At 44.3% G+C, this 12500-nt stretch overlaps 1 protein-coding gene across 3 annotated transcripts in view; it reads left to right on the forward strand.

The window, feature by feature from the left end:
- The window catches only part of Mertk (MER proto-oncogene, tyrosine kinase), a 105473-nt gene that overhangs the window by 63486 nt on the left and 29487 nt on the right, over nucleotides 1-12500 (forward strand). For all 3 annotated transcript variants that reach the window (XM_021193630.2, XM_029536827.1, XM_029536828.1), the window contains exons 8-9: nucleotides 2142-2293; nucleotides 12321-12474. In XM_021193630.2, the coding sequence (XP_021049289.1) occupies nucleotides 2142-2293; nucleotides 12321-12474 (306 nt within the window). The remainder of the gene's footprint in view (nucleotides 1-2141; nucleotides 2294-12320; nucleotides 12475-12500) is intronic.

A 12500-nucleotide genomic window follows, 5' to 3' on the forward strand; every position in this document is an offset into this window, starting at 1 on the left:
GCGTGCGTGTGTGTGTGTGCGTGTGTGCGTGCGTGCGTGCGTGTGCGCGTATGCGTGCGTGCGTGCGTGTGCGTGCGTGCGTGCGTGCGTGCGTGCGTGCGTGCGTGTGTGTGTGTGTGTGTGTGTGTGTGTGTGTGGCAGAGGGGCTGTGCCACAGCATGTGTGTTGAGGTCAGATGTTCTCTCCTTCCATTTTCTGGGTTTTGAGGGTCAGACTCAGGTCATCGGGCTTGAAGAAAGCAACTTTACCTGTTATGTTATGGAGAGCATCCTTATACACTGAGCTGAACCACCCCCCTGGGCTGAGTGCTTTCTGGAGTAGCTTCACCCAGGAGAGTGAAGACTGCCAGTGCTCCCTTGCCCTGTCTCATCCTTGGTTAGTCATTTTTCTGAATATAGACTATTAGGTTAGAAAACTTGCACACCTCAAAATATTAGTTATTTCCAAGTTGTTTGTTGTTTTGGTTGCTGTGGGAGATTTTCTGCATTGTCTGGGTTTTTTTTTGTTTTGTTTTGTTTTGTTTTTTTTAGATTATTTTAATTCATTTGTCCTGGCGCTATGATTGGCTGTGATGGAGGGTGGGTGTCAAGTGTCACTGTGGGTATCTAGTGGCCTCTTTAATCTAGAAAACCAAGTCCTCACTTGTTTTTCCTTTGAACATTTTCTGCTTTGTTTGTTTCCTTGAAGTTTGTATGGGACATTTAGGGGACTTCTTTGATTCCTTTCATGATTTGCTTTCTCAAATAGACTTATATTCTTTATTATTATTATTATTCCAACTTCTTGAGTATTTACTTCATTTATTTTCTAATTCCCTTATTAAATATTATTTTGCTAAGCACATTTCTAATTTAAAGCGCCCTTCCCCCCCATTGACTACTTTCTTGCTAGTTTCCTTTTCTTTGCACATATTAATTAATGTTTTGCTTTGTCTTACTTTCTGTTCACTCAGTGACTGACAACAACTCCCCACCCCCAACCCACCTTCCAAGTGCAGGGATTAAGGGCATGCACCATTGCCGCCCAGCAAATAACAGTTGCTTTTATAACATTTGCACTGTGCTGTTTATAAACAATCCAAAGATGACTTAACGCACGTAGGAGGGCATAGATATCCGAGCACCTGGCAATGCTGGTGCCTGTCGAATCCCCTGGAGATACTGAAGGATGACTATACAAACACTTCAGACTCGCGGCTAGTGGCGTTACTGCCCCTGCTGTCTGGAGCATAACCTGCCTCTGGACTGTATAATGCAGCTTCATTCTGAGCGCATCCGCGTTCCTTGCCTGCCCATTCCAGACCCACCGAGCTTATCTCTATCCAACTTTGTTCACTTCCAACGCCCTAGGTATCTCCTGGGGGAACCCGTGAGCACCAGCTTCCTCCTTCCCGAGTTATAAACACCCCAGTGTTTACAATTTATTAAAATAGCAAGGAATCTTGAGGATTTGGCCTCCCAAAACCTGTTCTTGTAAAAAAGTTACATGAGATCAGGTATGTAGTTTACTTGGTAGGGTGCTTGCCCACATATGCAAAGCTGTGTTTAACCCCCCAATACCACATAAAACATGTACACAAAACTCATGTGGTTTTTCAATGGTACTTTTCTGTTTTGTTTTTCAAGACAGGGTTTCTCTGTGTAGTTCTGACTGTCCTGGTACTTGCTTTGTAGACCAGGCTGGCATCAAATTCACAGAGACCCTCCTACCTCTTTGGGCGAGCGATGTTGCCTGCTACCCTCTTCCTGTGGAATTTTTTGTTTTTGTTTTCCTCTGAACTGGAGATTAAAGTTTGAACCTGCTAGGCATTGCACTCTACCGATGAACTATATCCCACCCCCACCCCACCCCCTTAATACATATTTTTTTTTTTTTGAGACAGAGTCACTAAGTTGCCCGCACTGGCCTGGGACTTGTGATGCTCCTTTTGTGGCCTCCCAGGGATGCTAGAACTACTGGATTAAAGGCTTGTGCCACCACCCCGCTCTCAATGGTCCCTCATTGCAAAGAGGATAGGAGTTTACCATTAGTCTGGGTCTTTTATAAAATATGTGAAACCCAAACACTGGATAACCAAGAAGGAAATGAAACTGTATGTTATTTTCTTTGTGGCTCTTAATCTTTCTCTCTTTCTTTTGTAGCTCCATCAGTAGCACCTTTAAACATCACTGTGTTTCTGAACGAATCTAATAATATCCTGGATATCAGATGGACAAAGCCTCCAATTAAGCGTCAGGATGGGGAACTGGTGGGCTACCGGATATCTCACGTGTGGGAGAGCACAGGGACTTCCGTAAGTCTACACCCTAAAAGCACACTTAGTCATTTTCTTTTGACTTGCCGATTGCATTTTGCTTCAGAAACTTTCATTTTGTGAAACTTGTTATGATTGAGCAAGGCAAGGCACCTTTAAATGGCACACAAGCAATGTAGTAAAAATTAGAGATGACTAAAAAGCTGGAACATTCCATGGAGTCTTTCAAGGGCTTTTCTCAGTACCTCCTTTACCTTTCATTAATTTATTAGCAAATAGATACTTAACGAGTATCTGTGTTATCATGTCTTGTCTTTAGGGAATTTAGGCTGTTATAGGAAGAGTACTGTGGACTATCTAGTGATTGTAGGTTATGGTCAATAGTTACATCCTGGCTATTGATAGCCTCGGGAAAACTTCTGAAGATTCTTTTCTGAAGAAGATCGTCATGGCACATTCTTAGCCTTAATAGAGAATGGCAGAGTAAGCAGCCTCCAGAGGAGAAGATTCAGCAAGTTTCTATTTGTGGAAGGGCCCAGCCCACTGTGGGCAGCACTATCCCTAGGCTGTATGAGAAAACTACATGAACATAAACCAGTGAACAAATCACTGAGCATCCTCCTCCATGGTTTCTGCTTCAGTTCCTCCCCTGACTTCCCTCAATAATGGCTTGTGACCTGCAAGTATAAACCAAAATAAATCCTTTCCTCTTCTCAAGTTGATTTTGGCCACCATGTTTATCATAGCAACAGGAATCAGACCAGAGAAGGCAGATATGCTGGTGTCACTGATTCTTTTTTACCTTCCTTTATTGTGGTCATGGAAAATATTCCTCTTGGGTTATCATATCCCTCCTACATCTAACCTTTCTGGTTAGATCCCATGTTTAGCCTCTTTATCACATGTATCTGGGACATCACAGAAGTTTTTGGCAAGAGAGAGGGACAGGATAAGCAAGTGAATAGCTACAGCTCTGGTCCAAGCTGTCATTTCCAACTTCATACCACCCAGTGTTTATAAAAATTGCTTTGTTCCAAAAGGACAATTAGGGTTTGTTCTCTTTCTTTTCCTTCCTATAAGAAAACAGGCCCCAGCACTTGGTAGGCAGAGGCAGGTGAATTTCTGAGTTCGAGGCCAGCCTGGTCTACAGAGTTAGTGCCAGGACAGCTAGGGTTACACAGAGAAACCCTGTCTCAAAAAAAAAAAAAGAGGGCTGGTGAGATGACTTAGTGGGTAAGAGCACCCGACTGCTCTTCTGAAGGTCCGGAGTTCAAATCCCAGCAACCACATGGTGGCTCATAACCATCTGTAACAAGAGCTGACTCCCTCTTCTGAAGTGTCTGAAGACAGCTACAGTGTACTTAAATATAATAAATAAATCTTAAAAAACAACAACAACAACAACAACAACAAAAGAACAGGCTGTTGGAAGCAAAAGAGTAGGTGATGTGATAGAAGAAAAATACTCAGGTTTAGACATCCACATTCTACATCATGTGAATGATAACCAAGTATCTTTAGCAATCTGACATGGGAAGCCTCTCATTCCCTAGTCTTGTCCCAAGACATTTTTCACACTGTCTCAAAGTTAAGCATCTTTATGCTTGGACTGAATTAGGGGAGTAGCTGGTGCATACGGTGTAACAGTTTCACAGTGGTAAGTGCTTAGTGTAAGTCAGAAAGGTTTGGTAATTGTCCAGTTCAGTAGGGATTTCATCTTTCTCTGTTGGCAGATGATACTAGCAGACCCACTGTGCTCCAAAGCAAACCAGTGTGTTTAAAGAGCGGTTCCTTGTGGTTGGGGTGAAAGCCTCTTTCCTAAAGGGGACTTCTTGAGCTGTGTACTTGAACAGCCTTGGAGAAGCCGTTATGAATGACAGTGGCCCAAGAGCCTAAGGACGGCCACTCCCCCCCAGCCTCAGCCTCCACTCTCATTGCCCTTTGGACTGTTCCCTCCACAGTGAGAACAATATAGGCACAGTTCAGGCTGTGACCTTTCAGTATCTTACCTCCTTGCAGAGGTCAAGTCTTCTGGTCATGAGGTCATTTGCATTGCGCCCACTCTGTACTTTGTGCCTCGTGACAATAACAGGCGGAGTTGGTCACGTTACTTTGAGAACATTCCCTGCTGCAATTAAGGTTTTGTCTCCTGATCTGAACCTAGAGGCAAAGAGGGGGTCCTGAAGAAGGCCTGGACCTCCCATCCTACCCCCACCAGGCTGAAATGATGCTTACAGTGACCTGGCATATATTACTTCATTTTTAGGACCCTCTTCATCTCATAAGGCCATAGCTGAGACAGTTATATTTTCCTCTACACTTCTATACTTTGTACATTATACTTTCACTTGCACTTTTAGCTACTTCTTCTTATGTAAGTCAGGAAGTTGGACACTTCTGCCATCTCTGACTGATGGCTGTGATAAATAGGGTTTGGGTAATTTCAGAACTTTCTTGGAAGAGGCTTCTGGGTGATTTGTTTTAGTGACCATTATATCACTATGTCAGAAAAGTGGGAATTTCATGTTTCATATCACTGTGTCAGAAAAGTGGGAATTTCATGTTTCATATCACTATGTCAGAAAAGTGGGAATTTCATGTTTCTTTATTGGCAGCAACCAGTGACTGCCAATGGCAGACATCTGGGTACTCTAAAAGCCAACCAGTGCCTGACCATCCCTTCAGCTTCTGGCATGGGTGAAAGCCACCCTTCTGTCGTGAAGGCCGGTAATGATAGAAATGTTGTGAATGATGCTGGCCCACGGGCCTGCTACACGGGACACCAGCAATGCTCGGCTGTGTGCTGGGTTCCCGGAATATCCTTCAGAATCTCGACCCGTGCACCAAGAGCAGTGCGGGAGGTTAGACAAAGGACTTCTCGTCTTTGCTGCTTGGATATTTCCTTTGCCTCAGTGAGGACTTTTACCCTTTTTGCCTTATTTTTCTTGATGTCCCTCACCTTCCAAATCAGAGCTCAAAGTCCAAAACTGAGGCACAAATGCCCGTGTGTTCTTGTTCAAGCTATAGTCCTGTTCATCTGTGCACTGTCTGAACACAGGTTCTTTCCCTTTCCTTGGAGACATCTGTCATGCTTTGGGCCCAATGTGTGGTACCTGCAACACCATCTAAACCAGCAGGAGAGAATGTTCTTCTGAATGGGACAGCCTTTGACAAATGTAGATTCAAGTTTTCTACCCTATACCATTCTCATAAAGTATCAGTGAACCTTCCATGAAAACAAGGGCAAATAAGATCGTAAAGTATTATATGACGTACCTCTTTCTTAAAGACCTACTGTGTGATCTAGCAAAGCTCAAGGCTCTTCAATATTCTAGAATAAATAAACCTTGGCCCCGAGTTACCCAAACATTAGGCAGGGGCTCATTTTCACATGTGTGGACTTTGTGGAGCTCATTGTTTGGGGAGTATTAGCTCTGATGCTAGCTTAAGCTGTGATTGCTGTGGGTAGCGATTTTAGATCAGATGGGAGTCTCAACACAGATTGTCATGGTCTTGAAACAATGTGACTGGGCTGGGGTCGAGTGCTTGCCTACCATGTACCAGGACCCAGGTTTGATCCCCAGAACTAACTTCTAAACCACACACACCACATACACATACTATGTGGAACCAACTTCTTCAACATCACAGGGAAGTTGGAGCACACCTAGCATTCCCTTGGATGTAGACCTCTGCCCCCTCCTGAGTTCACAGTGGCCATGAGAGCAGCAGAGACGTGGAGACGTGTCTGCATGTTGACGTGACCCCAGCTCTCTGACTCTTCCTCCCCCTCCCCCCCGCCCCCCGCCCTGAGAAATAGATAAGATTCTCTTGATATGGGCCAGGGTTCAATCAAGGCTGGTTTGATTTGATGAGAGGAGAAGCTCACTCTGAAGGTAATCTCTGAATGGGTCACTGCATTGGGAAGCTAGACAGTTTAATTTCTTCCAATGCTCTAAGGCTTGCATGTCACCATGAGACTGGTGCTGAAGGAGGCCCTCAGCCTCAGGGGAGGGAGACCAGAAGCACATCACCTTGATGAACACAATCTAAGAACCACCATTGATTGCTTGCTTGCTTGATTGATTGATTTGCCAGACTGCTCACTGTTCTCTGTAGGGAACTTGTTTAACTCCTACATACTATGAAAAAGACGGACACCTCCATTTCCACCCAAGGGAACAAGCTTAGAGGTGTTGAGTGACTCACCCAGAGCCCAGACCTGGAGCCTGGGGATGAGAGCACAGGCCTGGAGGCTGGGGATGAGAGCGCAGGCCTGGCTGTCTGTAAAGCCAGCACTTTCTCAGAACACTCTGCTGCTTCCCAGCAGCCTTTGGCTCTCTCACACTCAGCTCCACGGTGTGGATCCTCAGTAGAAGTGATGATAGGAAGGTATGCATGAGTTTATCCTCAGTGCCTATGAAGCTGAGCACCTTTAACAAGTGACCTTTGCTACTTCATGTGACACGTTTTTATGTTATACTTCTTTCCTCACTGAAGTCATTGCTCTTTGGAGCTGGAAATAAGCCATGTTCTTAGATGCAGTTATCAGTTACAGGGTGTAATGCTTATACAATATTTAGTGATGTTAAAGTCATTTGATAATAATTAAAACAAAATACCACAGTTGCCCTATCTAACCCCAAGCCACACCCATGAGGAAAAAAATTCTTTCCAAAGTTGTACTGTTACTTTCTTGCCCCCCCCAAAAGAGTATAATGTCACTTTTAAAAATAATTATGGGAGAGCCAGGCGTGGTGGCACACGCCTTTAATCCCAGCACTCAGGAGGCAGAGGCAGGCGGATTTTTGAGTTCGAGGCCAGCCTGGCCTACAAAGTGAGTTCCAGGACAGCCAGGGCTATACAGAGAAACCCTGTCTCGAAAAACCAAATAATAATAATAGGAAAGTGCGTTTAAAAGCCATATGAAGTAGATTTCACTTCCTGAAATAAAATGTTAGATTTTCAAAGTCCTTATGTTTATGAGCAATGAAAGCTCACTAAACGAGAAATATGCAGTTGGCCCATGGCACACATTTCATGGATAGACCATTGCATGCTGGGAAATGGTTCTGCTCTGCATTCTGACAACCCTAAGACTGGACACATATGGTGGATACTTAGTGATCCAGTCTTAAGCAGATTTCACAGTGTCCAAACTCAGAATTAAAAGGACTCGAGATTATGGGTGTGAGCACATCCAAACAACAAGACTACATTACATCCTTTGGTTTTTTTTCCTTAGTATTGTTTCCCTGTGTTTCCCTGGCTGACCTGGAGTTCACTGGGTAGACCAAGCTGGGTTCAAATTTACAGAGTTCTTGCTTCTGCTCCCTGCGTGTTGGGATTACAGGCACGAGCTACCACGCTGTTGTATTCATGTTTTGAGGTGTCTTGTTTTTAAGAATGTGTGTGGGTGCACATCTGTGGAAATGTGTGCCTTGTGTGTGGGCACTTGAGGAAGTCAAAGAGAATACTGACGTGAGACACCCATTATGGCCGCTGGGAACCAAACTCCAGTCCTCTAGCAGAGCAGCAAATGCTCCTAACTGCTGACCCATCTCCTCAGCCCTACGTTCATTTTTGTTTTGTTTGTTTGTTTGTTTTTTAAACATGAGATTTAAAAAAAAAGATGAGGCTTTTGCCATGTTATTATACTTTCTCACTTGAGTTTTCTGAGTAGCTGGGATTACAGATATCCACCATGATACCCAGCTTTTAAGGTATGAATGCTTTTTAAACTACATTTTTAAACTACCATTTAGGGGTATGTATAGAGAAAACTGTTAAATCTGCTCGAAAATGTCTACCAGATAGCTTTCTGATCATCATGTTAGTGATGCATACATACTTCCACCCCTAAAATGGGATAATCAATGACCTGTTTCCAGACGGCTACCTGTTGCCATGGCAACATTGTTATCCTTTGAGAGCCAGAGCAATGACAGTTATATACAGTGTCACATTTGCCAGGCTAGACCCTGTTCCATGCACTTTACCCAGGTTAGCTCTTTGTCTATGTTAACTCCTCTTGGGAAATGAAAATAATTCCACTGCTTTTTCATAATCAGTTATAGGCCCCAGGTAAGTAGCATTGTAGCCATAGTGGGTCTTCCATATCTGTGATTTGCACATCTGTGGAGTCAATTAATCACAGATTGAAACTGTTCAGAAAATAAAGCACGCCTCTTAGTAAGCATTCTGTTCTCCTAGCCAGGTGTGTGGCTGGAATGTACTGTTAGCACTGAGGAGCTTTGGTTATGAAAACTTTGGTCAGTTTAAGTCCAGCCTGGTCTACATAGTGAGTGTTCAGTCAGCCAGGTCTAAATAGCGAGACTCTCCCTCACTGTTTGTTTTTTCTTTGAGACAGGACCTTACTAGGTGGCCCTGGCTGGCCTGGAAACGTTAGCATCCCTCCAGCCTCTGCCTTCCCCTTGCTGAGATTATATGTGCGTACCACCAGCCTTGAGTTTGTTTTGTTTTCTTGAGGCCAGGAATATATTTGGTGCTAGAAAAACATGTTCATCATGCACAAGATCCTGGGATTGATCCATAGGACAAAAAAAAATTATAAAAGATTCCAGTCATTAGTCCCCAGTCTAACGACACTAGCAATACTATATAGCCATATTGTTAAAAACAAAGTAACTAATACAGGGGCTGTTGATACCAGTTATTACAAGTTATTAAAGGATTTACACGTGCCACCATGAGTTGGGGAAATCTCACAAGGCCCCACACTTAGATGAAGAGCTACAAGCAATTAATAGCAGCTGAGAGAGGGAGAATTAGTTTTCTCCAGGGAGGGTCCCTGATAGGTGATCCAATCCTGGGTGACCAGCCTTAAATAAATACACATATGAGCTATACTGCATGGGTGCAGCAGATTGTATTTGTATGTTTGTGTATGAATTTGAGAGGGAGTGGGGGAGGTGATGTGAATACTGTGTCTGTCTGCACACTGAGGATGGAAACCCACCCAGAGCGTCACTTCCGCTAAGCCTGTGCCCACTACTGAGCATGCACCCAGCCATTCTTGCTTGGGGCATCGACCCTGTACAGATCCCAAGGGACAAATGAACTGTTACATTTATTCTCCTCCCTCACCACACACCCTCCAAAATTCATTTCTGTTAGGATTTATATTGATCTAAGCATGTCATTTTTTTTCTAGTCGGTGTTTTCTTTTAACTTATAGGTAATTTCTCTTTTAAATGACGTATGGCCTTTGTATCCTTGGAGGAAAGAACAGTGTATAGCCAGAAGTAGGCCCAGGCGCCTATTTAGCATTAGTCCGATGCTTTCATGGGTGATCAGGCTGAGCGCTATGCTGTATACTTTTTGTCAGTGAGAAGCCCGAGTCACTCCAGGGCTCTGAGACTCGCTCTGGGTGTGGCTGGGGTGTGCACCGTGGAGTTACACTACCTGATGATTTTCAGTACCATCTACCCCCAAATTAAATGCACAATTACAAACTAAGCCGCTATCAAAATAAAACACTTTCTTTCTAAAAAGGATCAGCCCAGGATATGCAACCCCACCATGACTAACTTCTCATTTGTTTAACAACAACCGAAATATTTGGCAAATATCGTGAGCTCAGAGCTCGGGGCAGAAGGGAGGGGGGGCAGAGTATCCCCACCCCCTTTTCTTTCTTTCCCTCCTTTGACTAAAGGTCACTTCCAGTTTAGATTTGAAAGCAGCTCCAGAAGGCCAGAAGGCCAAACTGGAAGGCCTCAGTTATGAATGACTGGCCTGTAGTTGAACCAGTACTTATCCCCCTCTAGCTTAGACATGAGTGAGACTCAGTCTGTGGTTATTTTATTTAGCTTGACAATTACTGGGGGTAACCCCTAATCTACTGTTCTAACCACTGGCTTGCCTGTACCCCAAATACTTTCTGTTTCTCCTGATCATGTGCTCAGGGTTCACCTCCTCTCTTGGTGGCTTCCTCCTCTCACCCTGTCCTTCCTCCTCCTCCTCCTCCTCTTCCTCCTCCTCCTCCTCCTCCTCTTCTTCCTCCTCTTCCTCTTCCTCCTCCTCTTCTTCCTCCTTCTCCTCCTCCTCCCCTTCCTCCTCCTCCCCTTCCTCCTCCTCCACCTCTTTGCCACCCCCCACCAGGTAACTCCTCAAAACCCACCTACATCTAATCCTTCCAGTAATTGGTTGTAGCCATTTTTATTTAACCAGTAGTTTTAAATTAAGGAACAAGATTTGCACAACAAAACCTAGTAAGTGTGAGAATTCTCTGACCTGTACCTTCAGGTACAGTTTTGCATTACAGTACACAACAGCAGGCCACGCCTTACACAGTCCATGAGGCTGAGCTAGCTCTGACTTGCACCATTTCTAGAATTAACTGGATTGAGACCTAGTGAACCCAAGATGAAGTTACCACCAACTCCACCTCCAGTCCAGAGATGGCCTGTGGTACCTGTGCCCCACATGACCTGTGATTTCTGTCTGAAGTCAAAGTTCCACCATTCAGAGATGAAGACAGGTTTTCAGAGCCTCATTTCAGACTGACAGCGCCACAATCGTCAACTCAAACAGCTGGGCCCGTTTTGGATTACCAATCGGTGTTTCTCCCATTCTCAGCATTCATTATGTGTGTAAAGTTCTTTGTGTAGGGCAGAGCCTCATCTGCTTTTCCCATTCACTTTGTCATGTCTATTGCTGTCAACTTTGGCCCTGAAAACCTATATATATATATATATATATATATATATATATATATATATATGCCCTGAAAACCTATATATGTATATATGTATATGCCAAAGTTGACATAATATATACATAATTCTATTTGAAGACAACCAATGAGGGATATATAGGAGACTTTAGAGGGAGGAAAGGGAAGGCAGAAATGTAATCATAATATGATCTGAAAAAAGTAACAAAAGTAAAAAAATCCAGGCCCGCCTACTTTTCCCACAAGAGAGAGCACAGTGACCGTGTGACCGTGCAGGTCTGGAAAGCCCGAGTGAGGAATATGTCACTGTGCATTGCAGTTACCTCTCTGCCTGGGTCTGAATGGCTCCCCGTTGAATGGCAACGGCTTTAAAACACCAGCAGTAAAAGTAAACCCAGGCCCCCAAAACTACACAGATTGAGGCTGGAGAGATGTCTGAGCAGTTAAGGGCACTGACTGCTCTTCCAGAGAACCCAGGTTCAATTCCCAGCACCCACATAGTGTCTCACAACTGTTCCAGGGATCCAACACTCTCTTCTGGCATCCACAGTGCAGGCATGCCTGTGGCGCACAGACAGGCAAAACACTCGTGCACATAACATTAACAAATCTAAAAAAAATTTTTTTTAAATCACCCAAATTGTCCGTTTTTCAAGCATAAGTGGCAAAGTGCTCTCATTTCCCCCTCTATCTACACAGAGCGTTCAATCAGAATCCCCAGTACTTCAGAGAAGAAAAGCTGGGCTATAAACCAAGGGTGCTTGACAGGTACATAGTGCCAAGGAACAGTGTGAGTCTGTGGCATTGTGCACATGGGCTCTCAAGAGTCCAGTCCTGCTCGTAACATCTAAAACCGTGGGTCTCAACCCGTGAGTCATAACTGCTTTTGGGGAGTTGCATCTCAGATATCCTGCATCTCAGATATTTATATTATGATTCATAACAAGAGCAAAGTTATAGTTATGACGTAGCCATGAAATAATTTAATGGTTAGGGGTCACCACAGCATGAGAAACTGTATTAAAGGGTTACAGCATTAGGAAGATTGAGAACCACTGATGTAGAAGCATCCACTACATGTTCCCTCTGTTCCAGAAGTTTCTGGAATTAACTATAAGTGCTATACGTTTAGGATCTTAGTTTCCCAAGAACTGAAAATGCAACCACCCCCACCCCCAACCCCATGATGCACCCTGTAGAGTTACTGGCAATGGCCTTGTGAAGAAGGAACTTTGTGGAAACATGACCTCTGTGCATGGAGAATAGGTGGCTTCCCTCAGAGGGAACTGTGGGCAATGTGGGTAGCTGTCTAGTGAGCCACCTCCCACCATGTCTCAGTGTTTCGTTTCCTTTTATCTTCTCTATTTCCAGAAAGAGCTTTCTGAAGAAGTCAGCCAGAATGGCAGCTGGGCTCAGATTCCTGTCCAAATTCACAATGCCACCTGCACCGTGAGAATCGCGGCCATGACTAAAGGGGGCATTGGGCCCTTCAGTGAGCCAGTGACTATCATCATTCCTGAACACAGTGAGTGGGGCGGGGTGTGTCGACTG

The sequence above is a fragment of the Mus pahari genome, chromosome 3 (genome assembly GCF_900095145.1).
Source record: "Mus pahari chromosome 3, PAHARI_EIJ_v1.1, whole genome shotgun sequence".
Lineage (NCBI taxonomy): Eukaryota > Metazoa > Chordata > Mammalia > Rodentia > Muridae > Mus > Mus pahari.